The 17,689-nt window shown below is 38.0% G+C and overlaps 2 protein-coding genes across 3 annotated transcripts in view; both read right to left on the bottom strand.

Annotated features, from left to right (window-relative positions):
- Nucleotides 1-694: 694 nt before the first annotated feature.
- Vps35 (Vacuolar protein sorting 35) lies at nucleotides 695-5,834 on the bottom strand. Its single transcript, XM_089848915.1, has 13 exons — nucleotides 5,803-5,834; nucleotides 5,459-5,558; nucleotides 5,196-5,394; nucleotides 5,003-5,126; nucleotides 4,747-4,932; nucleotides 4,471-4,687; nucleotides 4,209-4,402; nucleotides 4,054-4,150; nucleotides 3,832-3,980; nucleotides 3,408-3,771; nucleotides 3,040-3,342; nucleotides 2,017-2,400; nucleotides 695-1,219 (listed from the first exon to the last, which is right to left on the bottom strand). Exons 1-13 carry the CDS (start codon nucleotides 5,817-5,819, stop codon nucleotides 1,040-1,042), a joined length of 2,514 nt encoding a protein of 837 aa, XP_089705041.1. The 5' UTR covers nucleotides 5,820-5,834; the 3' UTR covers nucleotides 695-1,039.
- A 1,730-nt stretch (nucleotides 5,835-7,564) lies between these two features.
- The window catches only part of dre4 (SPT16 homolog, facilitates chromatin remodeling subunit dre4), a 13,345-nt gene continuing 3,220 nt past the window's right edge, over nucleotides 7,565-17,689 (bottom strand). Inside the window, exons 3-19 of one of the 2 annotated variants that reach the window (XM_089848903.1) lie at nucleotides 16,853-17,077; nucleotides 15,644-15,883; nucleotides 15,171-15,586; nucleotides 14,641-14,830; nucleotides 14,510-14,572; nucleotides 14,306-14,437; nucleotides 13,763-13,878; nucleotides 13,613-13,695; nucleotides 12,836-13,034; nucleotides 12,622-12,757; nucleotides 12,413-12,539; nucleotides 10,499-10,617; nucleotides 10,112-10,426; nucleotides 8,764-8,933; nucleotides 8,429-8,703; nucleotides 8,286-8,354; nucleotides 7,565-8,222 (exon numbers count right to left, since the gene is read on the bottom strand). In XM_089848903.1, the coding sequence (XP_089705029.1) occupies nucleotides 7,993-8,222; nucleotides 8,286-8,354; nucleotides 8,429-8,703; nucleotides 8,764-8,933; nucleotides 10,112-10,426; nucleotides 10,499-10,617; nucleotides 12,413-12,539; nucleotides 12,622-12,757; nucleotides 12,836-13,034; nucleotides 13,613-13,695; nucleotides 13,763-13,878; nucleotides 14,306-14,437; nucleotides 14,510-14,572; nucleotides 14,641-14,830; nucleotides 15,171-15,586; nucleotides 15,644-15,883; nucleotides 16,853-17,077 (3,105 nt within the window). In that variant the 3' untranslated portion in view covers nucleotides 7,565-7,992. The remainder of the gene's footprint in view (nucleotides 8,223-8,285; nucleotides 8,355-8,428; nucleotides 8,704-8,763; nucleotides 8,934-10,111; nucleotides 10,427-10,498; nucleotides 10,618-12,412; nucleotides 12,540-12,621; nucleotides 12,758-12,835; nucleotides 13,035-13,612; nucleotides 13,696-13,762; nucleotides 13,879-14,305; nucleotides 14,438-14,509; nucleotides 14,573-14,640; nucleotides 14,831-15,170; nucleotides 15,587-15,643; nucleotides 15,884-16,852; nucleotides 17,078-17,689) is intronic. The other variant, XM_089848904.1, reaches the window with a different exon arrangement.

Raw genomic sequence — 17,689 nt, 5'->3', positions numbered from 1 at the left:
ACTTTTAAAACAACGGGACGGACGGACAGCCACCAAGTTTATCAAACGATGGTGTCGCCATCTAGAAAACGAACTTGAATTTCGGCCATTTACATGTATTCTTGAACTTCGTTCAAATTTCCCGCCTTTTCTTTTAGTTCCATTTTTTGCACCGGGATGGCGCCACAAGCACGTGATAAAGTAAGTAAGTAAGTAAAGTCTATATCCTTGCGGATGAAAGGCCACTCTAGTGGTAATTTTCTCAACTCAATGAGTAAGACAACCAGGGTGGGAAATAAGGATTTTTTTAAAACTGGACATTGGGCCAGCAACCCCCCTGGCCTGGAATAAATAAACTGGTCCATGACCATTGACCAGGGCGCGTCGTCTGCTAAACTAAAGAAGTGGGTAACATGTTCTGAACTCAATGAGTGGGTAATTAAAATAGTTCGGATATTGTCTGGACCCTGGTTACCCTAGAATTTTCTTAGTGGTCCCGTGGACCACTGACCCCCCTCCGATTTAATTTTTAAACTTGACCAGGCAATTTTTAAACTGGTCATTTGCCCTGTGCCAGTGCCTTATTTCCCACTCTGAAGACAACCGATCTCGTGGATTTTAATTGAAACCGGTCTTTTTGGTAGCTGTTACTGAACGCATTTTTTTCCTTCATTATTTTAACACTGGAAAAAATTTCAAATTAATTCCAATTAAATTTACTACATATTTCTTTATTCCTGCAATAAGGAATCCACCAATCAACTACAAAAATATACAACCATTTTTTTACATTAACTTTCATATTAAATTCACAATGATTTAATAATAATAATAATAAATTAAAGATTTTAATTTATCAATTAACTGCTTATTTAAAATTGTACAAATGATAAAATATATGACATACTCTTTAATTTCAAACATTTTGTACGAGATCTAAAGCGTAAATAACATTTTTAAGGTTAAATTGAGGGCAGACTACTGAATTATAGGCAAATATTTGAAGAAAAGAAAATCAAATTAATGATGATTGTATTAGCGTGAAAACATTGATTAGTATTTATAGAACAATTCCTGTATAGGAAGGTCCATTACCCTCAGGATTTTCTAAGTGATTTCTTAAATGTTCTAAAGTATTTGTGAAATGCTTATTGATTTGGTCCGTTTCCTCATTGAACTCGAGATTCGGTAACTCTTCCCGAATCTTACTTATAAGTTGATTCAAAATAGGAATTGTAACCTGAAAAATCAACCAAAATAGCGAGTTAATTAGTTAAATTACTAGGCCTGTGCGGGTTGTGATTTTTGGGTTTCGGGTCGGGTACGGGTAGTTGAAAAATCTTCCAATCGGGTATCGGGTCGGGTACCCGGATTTCTAACGGGTACTCGAATAATTAGGCCTAGCTAAACTACCATTAGTCGGGTGCTTTTCGGGTAGCAAAAAATCATATCGGGTACTTATCGGGATGAAATACTTTTATTTGTGAAAAAAATAAGTGTCATGAAAGACTTGGATACCATTATGGCGAAAAGTACAAAAATACGACGCTAAAGGTGGATTCATAAACGTCGGACGCAACGCAATTTAGTACAGGCAAAGGCAGGGCGTCGTGCGCAAACTTCCGAATTTTGCGCACGACGCCCTGCCTTTGCCTGTACTAAATTGCGTTGCGTCCGACGTTTATGAATTCCACCTTTAAGCTATTAGCGAGGATTGAAATAATGAATAATACTGAGCATTGTGGAAAAGTTTACTCAAACTTAAGTTCTTCTAAGTTCAAGAAACTTTGCCAAACCAATACCTGATTGCCCTAAGCCTTGTCACGGGTAATGAGCGGGGAAATTTAAATATTCGAATAATTTCGGGTATTAAGAAATTAAGTTTTCGGGTATCGGGTCGGGTACCTGACCCGATACCCGACCGGGTAATTTTCGGGTACCGGGTACTCGCACAGGCCTATCGAATACCCAAAATAACAAGTTGTTTAATTAATTTGATGAAGTGGCCCAAAACAATAAAGAAAAAATTACAATTACCTGATCATTTCCCTTTTCATAAAAGTAAATGTACGTGTTTAACAACTCAACAAACAGTTGAACTTGAACTGACGAATCCATACACTGATTGGCAATCCTGATACCTTTCTTTAAGTAATCCACTACTTTCTTGCCATCTCTTAACTCCTCCCCATTGGTTTCTTTCGTTTTACCCGACCAAAATAACTGAGAGCAAATGGCAACTCCTCTACACTGATCCGGTTTCTTCAACAATTTAGAAGCGGCTAGGATGCACTTGGTTCTTAGAGGTTCGTGATTTTCTTCACTGAAACATTTAGTTTGTTCAATGGTGGCGCTTAGTAACGTAATGGCGGCTAGCTGAGCTTTGCTTTCTGATATTTCATCTTCGTACAGAGAAAATGCCTGAAAATATTCAAACCACAATGAATCACGGTACAATTTTGTTTCGTCAAAACTAGAGGTGTGCGAGTCCTCATTTTTAGGTTTCGAGTCCGAGTCCGAGTCCTGGAAAAGTGGACTCGTCGAGTCCATCGAGTCCTTAAAACATGGTTTCGAGTGACTTCGAGTCCTTAAAACATGGTTTCGAGTGACTTCGAGTCCTTAAAACATGGTTTCGAGTGACTTCGAGTCCTTAAAACATGGTTTCGAGTGACTTCGAGTCCATTTTCGAGTCCAAAAAACATGGTTTCGAGTCCAAAATTCTTAATCCGAGCCCAAAATTCGTCAAATTTACTCTTAAAACATTTTGTTTTTTTTTTTCTAACTGTTTCAAACTAAACATTAATAGTAATTTTAACTTTTTTAAATATGAAAACATTTTAATCAGTAGCTGATAAAGTTGGCTATCAGGTTGGTAAAGAAAAATGGACTCGACAAGCCCTAAACGGGTAATTTCAGGCCTTGGTCAAGGACCCGGGTACCCGTTCGAGTCCTAGGAAAACCAGTTTCGAGTCCGAGTCCGAGAGTACTCGGACTCGGACTCGAAGTCGAGTACCCGTCATTTTCGAGTACCCGCACAGCCCAAGTCAAAACAAAGCTAACCTGAGACACAAATTCGTAAGCGACAGTCTCGTGGTTTTCAAAGCCCGTAATGCCAGCGGCGAGGGCGCCTTGTAAAAACAACCTTAATGGTAATTCAGCCATTTCAGCCTTTATAAGGGCGCTGATTGTTTGATGACAGAATTGGAAGATTTTCTCGCACTTCTTATTCCATTTATCATCTTCCTCGCTAATTTCTTTGTACCTAAAGGCTAACTTGTAAGCTTGAAATACTAAAGGGGGCAAAGTGTAACGAATTCTCTTATTTCCTCCACTTCCAAAATGTTTACGCGCTGTGATTAATATCTATAAAATTAATGATAAGTTAAAGAGTTGAATGGATCGCATTGCGTCTTAGAAGATTTAATTACGAGATATTGTTGGTCTGGACTGTCAGCTTGCATTAAATTAATGGATCTTCCCATAAGTCCTTGTTCTTCCGCAAAATCTTCAGGGTCTTCCTCTTCGGCTGGTTGATCAGACTGATCTTGAACCAATGGAGAGACTAGGGTCAAAATTTGATCAACTTCGTCGGGAGTTGAAAAGACAGTTTCATTCTCTAGAGCATTGTACATCAGGAATGCGGACATGGATTTGCGGCAATGATAATCGCAAAAGTCAATCAAAGCTCCAAAATGTTTCAATTTCAAAACAGTCAAAAGATTGTTGTAGTTTTGAACTAGAATCTTTAAAAGCCTTTGCAGTTCGCGAGCTAAAGGTGTTGTGTAATCGACTCTGAAGAAGAAAGTGAAATTTTTAATACTCGAACCCGTCCTAAATCATTGTCTTACATACTTTCCAATGTTCATATTTCCAAATATTTCTACAGTGGTTTGAAGAACCTTATCAACATAATCTACACGATCAGGGTAACATTTTAAGGCCAAATTTATAAGGGAAACTTGGAGTGATACGCAATCTTCGGGTGGCATGTCTTGTCGAGACTAAAATGTTTTTTAAATTAGTTCCACGTACGTTTGGCACAGAATCTAAAATTGCTAAAAAGCGCAAAATCACTTGAATAATTTGAGCCACTTGTTCCGAAAAGATGTCAAAGAGTTTAATATCACTAGGTATCCCAACACCATCTTCTCTTGTGGCAAAAACTGCTAATCTAAATTGAGTTTTATTAATTAGGCCAATTACTTATATTAATCTTTCACGCAACTTGCCTATCAATCAAAGCAATAATAATATTTTTAACATTGACGTCTTGGTGCAATTCCGCGCAAGCTCTTAAGAAATTATTCAAAGTCTGAAGATGGAATTCATCAGGAAAGACTTGAATGACGCATTCCATTAAATATTCTTGAGCAATTGCGTCTCGACAACTGACCGCTTGCTCCAAGATACCAGGAAGTACCATCTTTTGATATTTATCATTAGACAAAATTCGGCAATCTCAACCTATCGTAAATATGAAAATCCTCCAACCTTCTTGTATCTTTCCATATCCACACACTCCAACTGAGAAAGACGAACTAAATTTGTTCCAACTAACAATCTAAGCTCTTGTCTCTCTTTTTCGCGTCGGTCTTTCTCCCTAGAATGTCCCTGATGTTGCATTCGAACCCACAATTTATTCATTTCAGCGAAATTCATTAGAATAAAGTCTATAGAGTCTTTGACAGTTCCTGACATATCAGGGTCTCTGAATGATAAATTTCTTGTAAATTCTAACCAATAACGGATAAATTTACTTTTCATTACGGTGTATTCTCTTCATCAGTGTCAGGTAAAATATTTCTGGTGCTTTGCAACAAATAATTACGAAGGAACAACCCTCTAAGAGGGTGTTGAACACCTCGGCACATTTCAACCAAATCTTTTAGCAAATCCTTCTTCGAAGACTCGTTACTTTTCAAATAAACTATGCCAATAGTTATAAGAAGGTATCTAACCCAAAAAAACTTATTTTAGAACGCATAACCTTAAATTTCGCAGTTGCAAAAGTAACGTAACGTACAATCTAGGCACAATGTTTCCAGCATACTGAACCAATTCATAAAGGTCAGCAACTTTTCGACCTTTTTGAAACTCGTCTAAAAGGAATATTTCCAAGTGACGAAGTTCGTCAGTTACAGCCATATCTAATTAGTTTGTTAAGGGTTTGTTTATATAAGATACGGCACTTAAAATTTAGGGGCTAAAAAGGATACAAAGTTCGTAGTAGCTCTTAGGACTCAATAATGAAGTACGGAGCTCTCCTAAAAAGTTGGACGCGTGTTTGAGAGCCTCCATTAACTTGGATTTGTCCAAACATCTTTTCATTTGAAATGCCTGGACCTTAACCACACCAAGAGCTTCATCTAGAAGCTTTTCCTGCTCCTCTTGAGGAGATATTTGCGGAGTTTGGGGCTAAAATTCAACACCAAATGATACCTTTAACATCATCCGAAGAAGCTAATCTCGCATTGGCTACCTTAAAATTTGGTTTTAACATCTGGTTCTTTGGGATTTTAATTATTATTGAGGGTTTGGGGGAATTTTTAGGTTTTTTTCCAGGATGGGGCAGAGGATAACTATTCATATTATTAGACACGCATTTATGATTTGATCAGATATATATTCATTTGACTAATTCAGTTAACAACAAGAAATATTTGAGATTAGATTCCAGACTTCCTTAGGAAAGTTTTACGTACTTGGCAGATAAAAAAATTGGGTCATCTTGTGGTGGGGGAAGAATTTAAGAAACAGGTTTGGAAAATTACTGTTAATGGAATAATTTCATAGGAACGAAATGGTTCTTTAATGTTTATGAACCAGTTATTAACTTCCATTATTAATTCATCTCTATTAGACAATTTTGAACACTCTTATTGACAACCTGACAATTGATGTAGCTGTGTATAAGCTTTATATTTCATAGAATATATGTTCAACCAGCATTTAATGCTACCACAAAACGTATAAACCACAAACGAAACCCACATGAACATACCAATGTATTTTCATAGTTTGATTGGCTCCGGATACTATTTGACACCATCTCAGCTTTAGCCATTGTAATACTTATTGTATGGTATCAATATAAGATTTCCAAACACACGTACACTTGGCCAATCAATATTCAAACTAAATTTTAGAAACAAATAGCTAAATTAATGCTTAATATGGATAAATTCCTCGCACATTGGATTGGACCACTGCTAATTGAGGGGCATTAAGGTATTTAAATTAATTAATTAACAACTACATGGGGTATATTATTTACAAGCACTTTCTTTTAAGACTATGACAATACATTGTTCAAAACTATTAAACCACTATAATGTCTTTTAATTTATATTCACAGATTTAAATTTTAATTAAGTATCCCGATCCCTCCCCCACCCCTTTTGAGTGACTGATGAGTGTCACGAGTGATGATCCGGAAAAACCATGTCAAAGGCTTAGCAAAAATTAACTAAAATTAGAACATTACATACCATTTTCCAGTAAATCTAATGATGTTTGAGAAGATATTATCCGAGTATATATCACCTTTGTAATAAAAGTCTTCTAAAACCAAAAATTAAAACGAGTAGTCCACACAAAACTTCCGACACGGCGTAAATCAGACCTGATAATGGCGGAATATACACACGAAACACGGCGGGAACGCCCCCTCTCCCGCCAATCAAATTTCTCCCCTGGCCATGGACATGGCCAACTTAGATTACCGGTGGTAGAAGGCCTGCCAGCTTTACCCGAGCCCCATGTTAAAAAACGACTAGCAAATGTTAAAATCGCCCCTAGTTCCGACTTTCGCCGTTAGGTGCGCTACCAACCCAGTTTTCCTCATAATGCTTTTTCTATGGGAAAAAAAATTCGGAAGTGAACTCGGTTTAAGAGCATTTTTAATATATTTATCAATTTTTTTCGTGGCCGAGTTTTAAATGAGAAGTCAAGTAAGATCTAATCTATATTTTGAGGCCAATTGCATAATTTTCCGTCCGTTATTTGACTAGTAATCAACATTCAAAGTTGGGGTTGTTTTTCATGCGGATAAAATAAATTTCTCGGAAAACCTAAGCCTTCGTCCAACGGCGCCACTAAATTTTATTGTAAACTTCCTCCAGACCGAGGCTTAACTCTAAACGGCGCATTTCTCCGCCTTAAAAACAACTCCAACTTTGAATGCTGATTATTCGTCAAATAACGGACGGAAAGTTATGAAATTGGTCTCAAAATATAGATTAGAACTTACTTGACTTCTCATTTAAAACTCGGCCACGAAAAAAATCGGTAAATATATTAAAAATGCTCTAAAACCGAGTCCACTTCCGAATATTTTTTCCCATAGAAAAAGCTTTAGGAGGAAAACTGGGTTGGTAGCGCACCTAGCGGCGAAAGTCGGAACTAGGGGCGATTTTGCTAGTTCTTTTTTTAACATGGGGCTCGGGTAAAGCTGGCAGGCTTTCTACCGCAGGTAATCTAAGTTGGCCATGCCATGGAGGAATGACAATAAATGTATGTAGAGTAGAAAGTATGGGATAATTTTTAATTACCTTCCTTCCCGTAAATGACTTAAAAAAGCGCCGTCTTGAAAAACTACAATTATCTTAAGATTTATTTCAGTGAATGAACCAAAAACATTCAATTACAATGTATAACTATAAAGACGCGAAAAGGTTAGGGGGAGTCAGAATCAGTTCACTCAAACTATATTAAAATTTAAATTACTGTAACGAGAAAGCTGAAGTTTATAAATTCTCAATTTAAAAGAATCCTTTTGTTTTTAACTTTTTATCCCTCGGAAGTTTTATTTTTAATTTCTAACAGCTTAAACTTAAAAAAATAAAAAGTTTTGAGGGGCAGGAGCGTGATTTGATTTTATATACAAAGTTCTGATGAGAATGGAGGCTTTTTTTTCCTGAATTTCACGCGATATAACATAAAATAAAAGATTATTAATTTTTGGTTGGTGGAAGTAAAACCATAATACGTGTAAACGAAGATGATTTCTCTTTTTTATTTTCTCTTTTTCTTAGGGGTGTTTTCACTTCCAGATGTATCGCGACCGCGTTTACCTTTGGACGAGGATGAATGATGTTTGTCTCTTCTTGGACTATTGTGCGAAGATTTTTTACTGTGGCTGCTACTACTTGGTTTGCTACTAGATTTGGAGTGAGACGAAGATGATTTTTTGTTTCTATTGTGTCGGGAGCTTGGAGCAGCTTCGTATTCATTTTCCCGATCAGCTATTTTGAAGAAACGTAGTTAAAATTTTAACTAAACATTTGCGCAAAGCGTTTTTAATTTACCGCGAGCCGCTTCTTCTTCTAGCTCTGACCAGTCTTTTCCACTTTCTTCGCTACTACCTTCCTCTCCACCTGAAAGGATTGCAAAACACATTGAGATCATTTTTTTCAAACACATCCTGATTGGTCAATTAATATTTATTTACTCTTCATACCAGATGAGGAATTATCAGATGCGTCTGAATCCGAGTAATTATCTTCGCTTTCACTCTCTTCTTCCTCGTCTTCAGATTCACTTGGTTTATATTGATCATCCTCTTTATCTTCATCATCATCATCCTCATTTTCTCCTTCACTATCAGGATCCAAAAAGGACCAACCACCATTCTCAAAGAATCCCTCGGGGTCATCGGTAATAGTTTTCATAATTTTGGTCCAGTTTAAACTTTGAATACCCTCGGTATAACGAATATCGCAAGAACTATATTAATAGTTAAATAATTAAAACATTACGAGCACATCAAAATAATAAATAACGCACTTCAACCACTCTTTAACGTGATCCAACATGTTCATGGGAACAGCGTTAACCATGGATGTTTTTCTATGATAATCTTTGAAAACAAAGATCATATCAAAATTTTTCAAATGAAATTGAACTCTTTCAAAATGAACCAGTTCCACTTCTTCCAGAGTTATAACAAACGGTGGCTAAAATAAAATACTTTTAAGTACCAAACTGTATCTTAAAGATTACAGCTAGGGTTCATACAACTTTTGGAAAACAAATTTTCCTGAGATTTCCATGTTTTTCCCCATATACTTCCCTGAATTTTCCAGGTTTTTCCCGAATATGGAGTATCCTATGGAGCAAATGTTAACGAAGGAGGAGGGGGGGGGGGGCAAATATGACTATTACACAATAAAATGGACATCCCCGTATCTCTAATATAACCGGAGTTACGAGCCTCCAAAGTTTAGTGTAATGCTATTCCTATGGAGGGGGTTGTTTGTTCACGTTTTGCTAAATTACTGCGCCCATGTTTGCCGTAGCCCTAAGTTTTTGGTATGGTTGGATGGGGGGGGCAAATATGACTGTAACATACTCAAAGGACATCCCCGTATCTCTAATATAACCAGAGTTATGAGCTTCCAAAGTTTAATGTAATAATTCCTATGGAGGGAGCTATGTTTCTGAACATTTTGCTTAATTACTCGGCCCCTGTTTGTCGTAGCCCTAAGTTTTTAGTATGGTTGGATGGGGGGCAAACAGGACTATAACATACTCAAAGGACATCCCCGTATCTCTAGTAGAACCAGAGTTATGAGCCTCCAAAGTATAGTGTAATGTTAATCCTACGTAGGGAATGTTCACGAACATTTTGCTTCATTACTCGGCCCCTATTTGTCGCAGCCGTAACTTTTTAGTATGGTTGGATGGGGGACAAATTGGACTATAACATACTCAAAGGACATTCCGGTATCTCTAGTAGAACCAGAGTTATGAGCCTCCAAAGTATACTGTAATGTTAATCCTATGTAGGGAATGTTCACGAACATTTTGCTTCATTACTCGGCCCCTATTTGTCGCAGCCGTAACTTTTTAGTATGGTTGGATGGGGGGCAAATAGGACTATAACATACTCAAAGGACATCCCGGTATCTCTAGTAGAACCAGAGTTATGAGCCTCCAAAGTTTAGTGTAATGTTAATCCTATGGAGGGGGGTTTGTTTATGACCATTTTGCCTAATTACTCGGCCCCTGTTTGATGCAAATTTCCCTGAGTTTTCCCTGAGGTTTTTGTCAACTAATTATTTCCCTGATTATTCCAGGTTTTCCCTGTTTTCCAGGTTTGTATGAACCTTGGATTATAAATAATTAAACTTACCCAATCAGTCAAGTTAACGAGACATCCTGATGTTGGTTGTAAAAGAACTGTACTTCGGTAAGGAACTCCTGGATATCCCAATTCCCGGAATGGTGTATCAAACTCAACCTCTTGTTTGGTCATTTGTTCCACCTTATCGCAAAATGTTTTAAAAGCAGTTTTAAGCTTTTGCCTCATGTCTCTTTCAGCTTGTTCAGCGGCTAAATCATCACGGTCATGCATGTGTTGATGTTTCCCCAAATCAGTGGTGATTTCACCAACTTCGGTATAAAATTGAACATCATTGTTTCTTCTTTTGCCAAACATAATGGCGTTCTGAAACGCAAAGCTTATATTCGTACCAACTCTCAATGTCTAAAAAGTAAAAAGTAGCGTTACTCAACACACTTTAAGAGTAAAATGCAAGAGAATAATCATTTCTCCATCGCAGGGTTGGAAGAAAGCGTGTTTTATGTTGTTGTAAAGAAGATCTACTTTGTCACCCCGAACAGATGTAAATCTGAAACCTTTTGTAAACAGTAGAAGTCATTTCATAGGTTCTTCCAGCTTTCTTTCCACAATGATTTTCTTTCAAAAATAATTAGGCCTGTGCGAGTACTCCCATGCGTGTCCGAGTCCGACTCTCTACCTGTTTTCCTAGAAATTTGCGGGAACTCGCATGCGAGTCCAAGTCCGACTCGCACTCGGATTCGCCACCTGTTTTCCTACTAGCTACCAGATTTCCTAGACATTTGCGGGTACTAGCTACCAGTTTTCCTAGACATTTGCGGGTACTAGCTACCCGTTTTCCTAGTCATTTGCGGGTACTAGCTACCCGTTTTCCTAGACATTTGCGGGTACTCGGACTCTACCCGTCTTAATAGACATTTGCGGGTACTCGGACTCGCTACCCGTTTTCCTAGACATTTGCGGGTACTCGGACTCGCTACCCGTTTTCCTAGACATTTGCGGGTACTCGGACTCTACCCGTCTTAATAGACATTTGCGGGTACTCGGACTCGCTACCCGTTTTCCTAGACATTTGCGGGTACTAGCTACCAGTTTTCCTAGACATTTGCGGGTACTAGCTACCAGTTTTCCTAGACATTTGCGGGTACTAGCTACCAGTTTTCCTAGACATTTGCGGGTACTCGGACTCTACCAGTTTTCCTAGACATTTGCGGGTACTCGGACTCTACCAGTTTTCCTAGACATTTGCGGGTACTCGGACTCTACCCGTCTTAATAGACATTTGCGTGTACTCGGACTCGCTACCCGTTTTCCTAGACATTTGCGGGTACTCGGACTCGCTACCCGTTTTCCTAGACATTTGCAGGTACTCGGACTCTACCAGTTTTCCTAGACATTTGCGGGTACTCGGACTCTACCAGTTTTCCTAGACATTTGCGGGTACTCGGACTCTACCCGTCTTAATAGACATTTGCGTGTACTCGGACTCGCTACCCGTTTTCCTAGACATTTGCGGGTACTCGGACTCGCTACCCGTTTTCCTAGACATTTGCGGGTACTCAGACTCGCTACCAGTTTTCCTAATTTGCGGGTACTCGCACGCGAGTCCGACTCACTACCCGTTTTCCTAGTCATTTGCGGGTACACGCACGCGAGTCCGACTTGCTACCCGTTTTCCTAGAAATTTTCGGGTACTCGCCCGCGATTCCGACTCGCTACCCGTTTTCCTAGAAATTTTCGGGTACTCGCACGCGATTCCGACTCGCTACCCGTTTTCCTAGAAATTTTCGGGTACTCGCACGCGATTCCGACTCGCTACCCGTTTTCCTAGAAATTTTCGGGTACTCGCACGCGATTCCGACTCGCTACCCGTTTTCCTAGTCATTTGCGGGTACTCGCCCGCGAGTCCGAATCACTACCCGTTTTCCTAGAAATTTGCGGGTACTAGCACGCAAGTTCGACTCGCTACCCGTTTTCCTAGTCATTTGCAGGTACTCGCCCGCGAGTCCGAATCGCTACCCGTTTTCCTAGTCATTTGCGGGTACACGCACGCGAGTCCGACTTGCTACCCGTTTTCCTAGACATTTGCGGGTACTCGCGAGTCCTCCGCAAGGCTAGTAACACTACACGACGAGTCCATTTTCCCCCTAGAACTCGCGAGTACTGGGAAATTGGACTCGAGGACTTGGCGAGTCCAGTTTTCCACTACTCGCAACCTAAAAATTAGGACTAGCACGCCTCTAAAAATTAGGACTAGCACGCCTCTAAAAATTAGGACTAGCACGCCTCTAAAAATTAGGACTAGCACGCCTCTAAAAATTAGGACTAGCACGCCTCTAAAAATAATCTTACCATTTGTATGAGCCTCTAAAGTACCAGATATTCTTTTAGAATAAATATTTGGGCGGATGTAAAGATCTTTGAGCTTGGGGTTGCCTTTATTAGAGCTCATAACCAAAGAGTCTTGTTTAACTATTCCCTGTCATTAATACAATCATTAATCAATCAATCAATCAATAATTAAATATAAAAAGTAATAAAATAAGCATTATTAAACTTACTTCCTTTTCCCGCTCCTCAGCCTCCCTTGTTTTGAACTTTTTCTGTACTTCTTTGATCAATCGGAATGCGGTATTCAAATTAGAGGAAGGAGCCGATATTTCTCCGGGTTCTTTGACATTTGTACTCCTGTACGTTCTATAAAATAAAATAACAAGAAAAATTATTAATAAAACAGTTTTTTAAAAAGAATAATAAAAAAATAAAAAGAACTACATTTCTTTTAAGAAAGTCGCATCGGGATTTGGGAAAATATTGCCTTCATTTCTTCCTAGGGCTGATCCAGGATGAAAGAAATTCACTCGAAGGTAAGTGTAATCTCCTTCAACAGACTGACTAATATTTTTAACAGTTGAGATGTGATAAGGTACAGGAACACCAAAAATTGGTAGAATTATGGTTTCGTATTTTTTATCTGCGAAATAACATTAGTTATACCTTAAAAGCAGTATCAAGTCTTTAAAGGGAGGGTGAAGTAGAAAATCAAGGTATTTTTTATCGATTCTTCTGCTAATTATAAGACCAGTCTGCATAGTGAAACATTCAGGAAATACCAGCTCCGAATGATTTTTAAATTCAAATTAGGTTGAGATTTTAAGGATAATTTTAAAGAAGGACCTCCGACCAATCGCGTAACGCCCTGCCTTTTTATTAACACAATGCTCGTGGCACGTTCCGTGTTGAATGAAATTTATCACGAGATTTGATAAAATTCGCGCGCGACGTGACAATCGTGGCGCGAGACATGGAGCGTGCCACGTGATTTTTGTTAATATAAAGGCAGGGCGTTACGCGATTGGTCGGAGGTCCTAATTTCAAATTATCCTTAAAATCTGAACCTAATTTGAATTTTAAAATCATTCGGAGACACTATTTCCTGAATGTTTCACTATGCAGACTGGTCTTATAATTAGTTGAAGAATCGATAAAAAATCACTTGATTTTCCACTTCTCCCTCCCTTTAACAAAAACTTTTCTGAAATACCAACTAACCAACGTAAATTTTAAGTTCCCTGATTTCTGGTTCTCTGGGAATTTGCCCAATTGATTTATAAGATATATTAGACTTGCGAACCCTTAAAAAAACCACGAATAACATTAACAACCTTTTATATTTACCAAGCTACAAGATTCAAAACACACTTTTCTTCTTTCTGTACTCCGGTTAATGAAGCTAATCTAGCCCGTGCCTCATTATTCATTTGTTCCGCTAATTCCTTTTGATGAGCTTTACGTTTCTCTTCGGCGGACGCTTCAGTCTGTAAATTGAGCAGGTGATAATCATTAGATAATAATAATAATTGAGAGAGTAGAAATTATACCTAAAAAAAGCTAAACAACATAACAACAGTCAAAAATAACCAAAAAAAATGTTAAAACGGAACGGTCATTCAAAACCTAGTAATTTTAACCCACTCACCATTGGATACTGAATTGCAAAAAAGTACAAATGTATTAAAAACTAATTTAAACGAACATCAAACTTAAAAGCACACAACACCTTTTGTTTTAATTTGGTTATTTAACTTATTTTAACCATTTTTAATTACAAAAGGAAACAGAAATGAAAAAAATGATAATAAATAAAATACGTTGCAATCTGAGAAGGGACTAAAATTAATCTAATCCTTCCAAGACTGCAACCCAAGTAAATACTGCTAAAAAATAAAGAACTAAGTTTCTTACTCTCAGTTTTGATTCAACAATGGCTGTTCTACGAGCGCCTCTACCCAAAACAAGAGGGGTTTTACTCAAGGCTTCTGTTGCCGGTAGTTTATCATCTTCTTCTTCCTCTTCCTCCTCTTCTTCTTCTTCATCCTGAAATATTATTAAGAATTAATTTAAATAATTTGTTCTGACAAGAATTCAACCGCAACAGCAAAATATTACTTTTAAAAAGATGGCAATGTTTTTAAGTTTTTTCTTATTGTTGGTTAAAATGGTAGCTGGACCCTGTGGGATGTTAAACTTACGTTAAAAAGTTATTATTAAAATAAAAGACTTGATTAGTAAATAAATACCTCAGTAACAAGAACTGTATCACCGATAAATAAAGCGTATATTTTCGCCAATGGATCATCTTTGGCATCTTTATTTTCTAACCCAGAGAAACCAACGCAGATGTTAAACACCATGCCTTTTTTCGCAGTTACATTACACTTGGATGTTATAAGGAGTGAACTTTCTCGAAATTCAATTCCCATTGCAAACCTATGAATAAAATAAACTGACATAAATACTACTTAGCCAAGCCCGCGCGAGTACTCGCCATAGTCGGACTCGGACTTTCTTATAAACCTTATTTTTAGGCCTGCGCGAGTACTCGCCATAGTCGGACTCGGACTTTCTTATTAACCTTATTTTTAGGCCTGCCCGAGTACTCCCCATAGTCGGACTCGGACTTTCTTATAAACCTTATTTTTAGGCCTGCACGAGTACTCGCCATAGTCGGACTCGGACTTTCTTATAAACCTAATTTTTAGGGCTGCGCGAGTACTCGCCATAGTCGGACTCGGACTTTCTTATAAACCTTATTTTTAGGTTTACTTACCCAACATTCTTGGTCATTTTTTCTACTAAATCTTTGCGATTCTTCTCAGTATATGATAAGGCAGCATTATAAACGTCACTGAGTTTGACTCCATCTTTTAAGGTCTTTAAAATTTCATCTTCAAGCTCAGTTAAAAAGTTGTAGGTGTCTTGCTGAGCTTGAGAAGGGTTAACCAGTAATGTACGGACAATGTTTGAGCAATAGGATTTATAACGAACTCCTAATGCGCAAGTAATTGCTCCAAAATGAAGGTTGTTCTTATCACTAACAACGCTAAACTTTAAATTGTAATTTCCCCCAGATTGGATAATGGCCGGGTAACAAAGATCAACTTGACTGACATCAACACCGTGGATATATTTCTTATCACTGGCAGCAGCCTCAACACCTTCCGCTAGCTTAGAATGTTTTACTTTCTATTGATGAAAATTAAGTTAACCGTTTGAAGTTATAAATGTAAATCCTTAATTAACCTTATCAGCATCTATGATCTCCATCATTTGATCTCTTAGATATTTGGTATAAACATCTAGTGTGAGCTGGCATGCCCTTTTCAAAATTGAAAGCTCCGAATCTTCCTTGGGTGCCATAATAAGAGCAATTGAAGCACTGACATCAACTGATTCAAATTTTTCAGCTCCGTAAGCCGCTCTCCATAAATCCATAAATTCACCACCAAATCTATCTTTTGCAAACTCCCCCGTTGTTCTACCCTATAAAATTATTTGTTATATTTCGCCATCTAAATGAGGTTTAACTAAAACAGGGTTCATACAACTTTTGGAAAACAAATTTCCCTGACATTTCCAGGTTTTTCCCCATATACTTCCCGGAATTTTCCAGGTTTCTCCCGTATATGGAGTATCATATGGAGAAAATGTTAACGAAGGAGGGGGGGGGGCAAATGGGACTATTACATACTCAAAGGACATCCCCGTATGTCTAGTAGAACCAGAGTTATGAGCCTCCAAAGTAGAGTGTAATGTTAATCCTATGGAAGGAGCTATGTTTTTGAAGATTTTGCTTAATTACTCGGCCCCTGTTTGTCATAGCCCTAAGTTTTTAGTATGATTGGATGGGGGGCAAATAGGACTATAACATACTCAAAGGGCATCCCCGTATGTCTAGTAGAACCAGAGTTATGAGCCTCCAAAGTATAGTGTAATGTTAATCCTATGTAGGGAATGTTCACAAACATTTTGCTTAATTACTCGGCCCCTGTTTGACGTAGCCCTAAGTTTTTAGTATGGTTGGATGGGGGCAAATTGGACTATAACATACTCAAAGGACATCCCCGTATCTTTAGTAGAACCAGAGTTATGAGCCTCCAAAGTTTAGTGTAACGCTATTTCTATGGAGGGGGTTGTTTATGACCATTTTGCTTAATTACTCGGCCCCTGTTTGTCTTAGTCCCAAGTCTTTAGTATGGTTGGATGGGGGGCAAATAGGACTATAACATACTCAAAGGGCATCCCCGTATCTCTAGTAGAACCGCAGTTATGAGCCTCCAAAGTATAGTGTAATGTTAATCCTATGGAGGGTATGTTTATGAGCATTTTGCTTAATTACTCGGCGCCTGTTTGACGCAAATTTCCCTGAATTTTACTAAAAATTATGAATTTCCCTGAGTTTTCCCTCAGGTTGATTTTTCCAGGTTTGTATGAACCCTGTAAAAAACTAACATTTTTGCTTTTCTTGATGGCATCGGTAAGTTTTCCAAAGTTGGCCTTATCTTTATCTCCCTTATCACGAACAAGTAACGTAACAGGGGGCACTTCAGTCTCATTTTCTTTGCCAGAATCAATTTGTTTCAAGAATTCAACCTTCTTCTTACTAGCTAGTAAAAATATTCCTTGCTCGCATAAGACCATGACAGTGTCAGTGAGTTCATATCCAAAAAGCCACGTCTAATGATTTAATGAAACAATCAGAAATGGTGGGAAACAATAAAGAAATATGGTAGCATTAACTAACTAGGGTCATTCCTATTTTAGAGGCCGTTTTCCATAGTGGTAAATTTTTTAGTAGGATGGTAGTAAAAATAGTAGTATTCCCCCTACATGGAAAAGCAAAACCTATGATGGAGAAAATAGTATGAATTGCTACATTGTGCCGACTAACCATAAATTGCCGCCTTTTCCAAAACATTGCTGACTAACCATAAATTGCCGCCTTTTCCAAAATATTGCTGACTAACCATAAATTGCCGCCTTTTCCAAAATATTGCTGACTAACCATAAATTACCGCCTTTTCCAAAATATTGCTGACTAACAATAAATTGCCGCCTTTTCCAAATTATTTCTGACTAACCAAAATATTGCTATATTACTGTCTTTTTCCGTGTAAAGAGGCGCATACTTCGTGAATAAACAGGAAAAATGAAATTGGGTAATGCACTTTAACAAGGCGTTTTAAGTGTTCTAATTGCGAGGCCAGTACAGAATGTACATGCAAAACGAAATGTTGGAATAATACATTGGCCTTTTAACTAGGGGTCCTAAGAGACCTAATTGCGAGG

The sequence above is a fragment of the Phalangium opilio genome, unplaced genomic scaffold (assembly GCF_054372755.1).
Source record: "Phalangium opilio isolate 3A_F unplaced genomic scaffold, DU_Popi_V2 ptg000082l_1, whole genome shotgun sequence".
Lineage (NCBI taxonomy): Eukaryota > Metazoa > Arthropoda > Arachnida > Opiliones > Phalangiidae > Phalangium > Phalangium opilio.
Note: the sequence above shows the minus strand (reverse complement) of the source record. Positions and strands in the feature narration are given on the sequence as shown.

What these genes read in the sequence shown, in the direction of transcription:
- Vps35 (XM_089848915.1), bottom strand. An exon ending in TAAGAGCTACTACGAACTTT is followed by an intron (nt 5,127 to 5,195) that starts GTATCCTTTTTA and finishes CAAACTAATTAG; the next exon opens with ATATGGCTGTAACTGACGAA. An exon ending in GGAAACATTGTGCCTAGATT is followed by an intron (nt 4,933 to 5,002) that starts GTACGTTACGTT and finishes TTTTTGGGTTAG; the next exon opens with ATACCTTCTTATAACTATTG.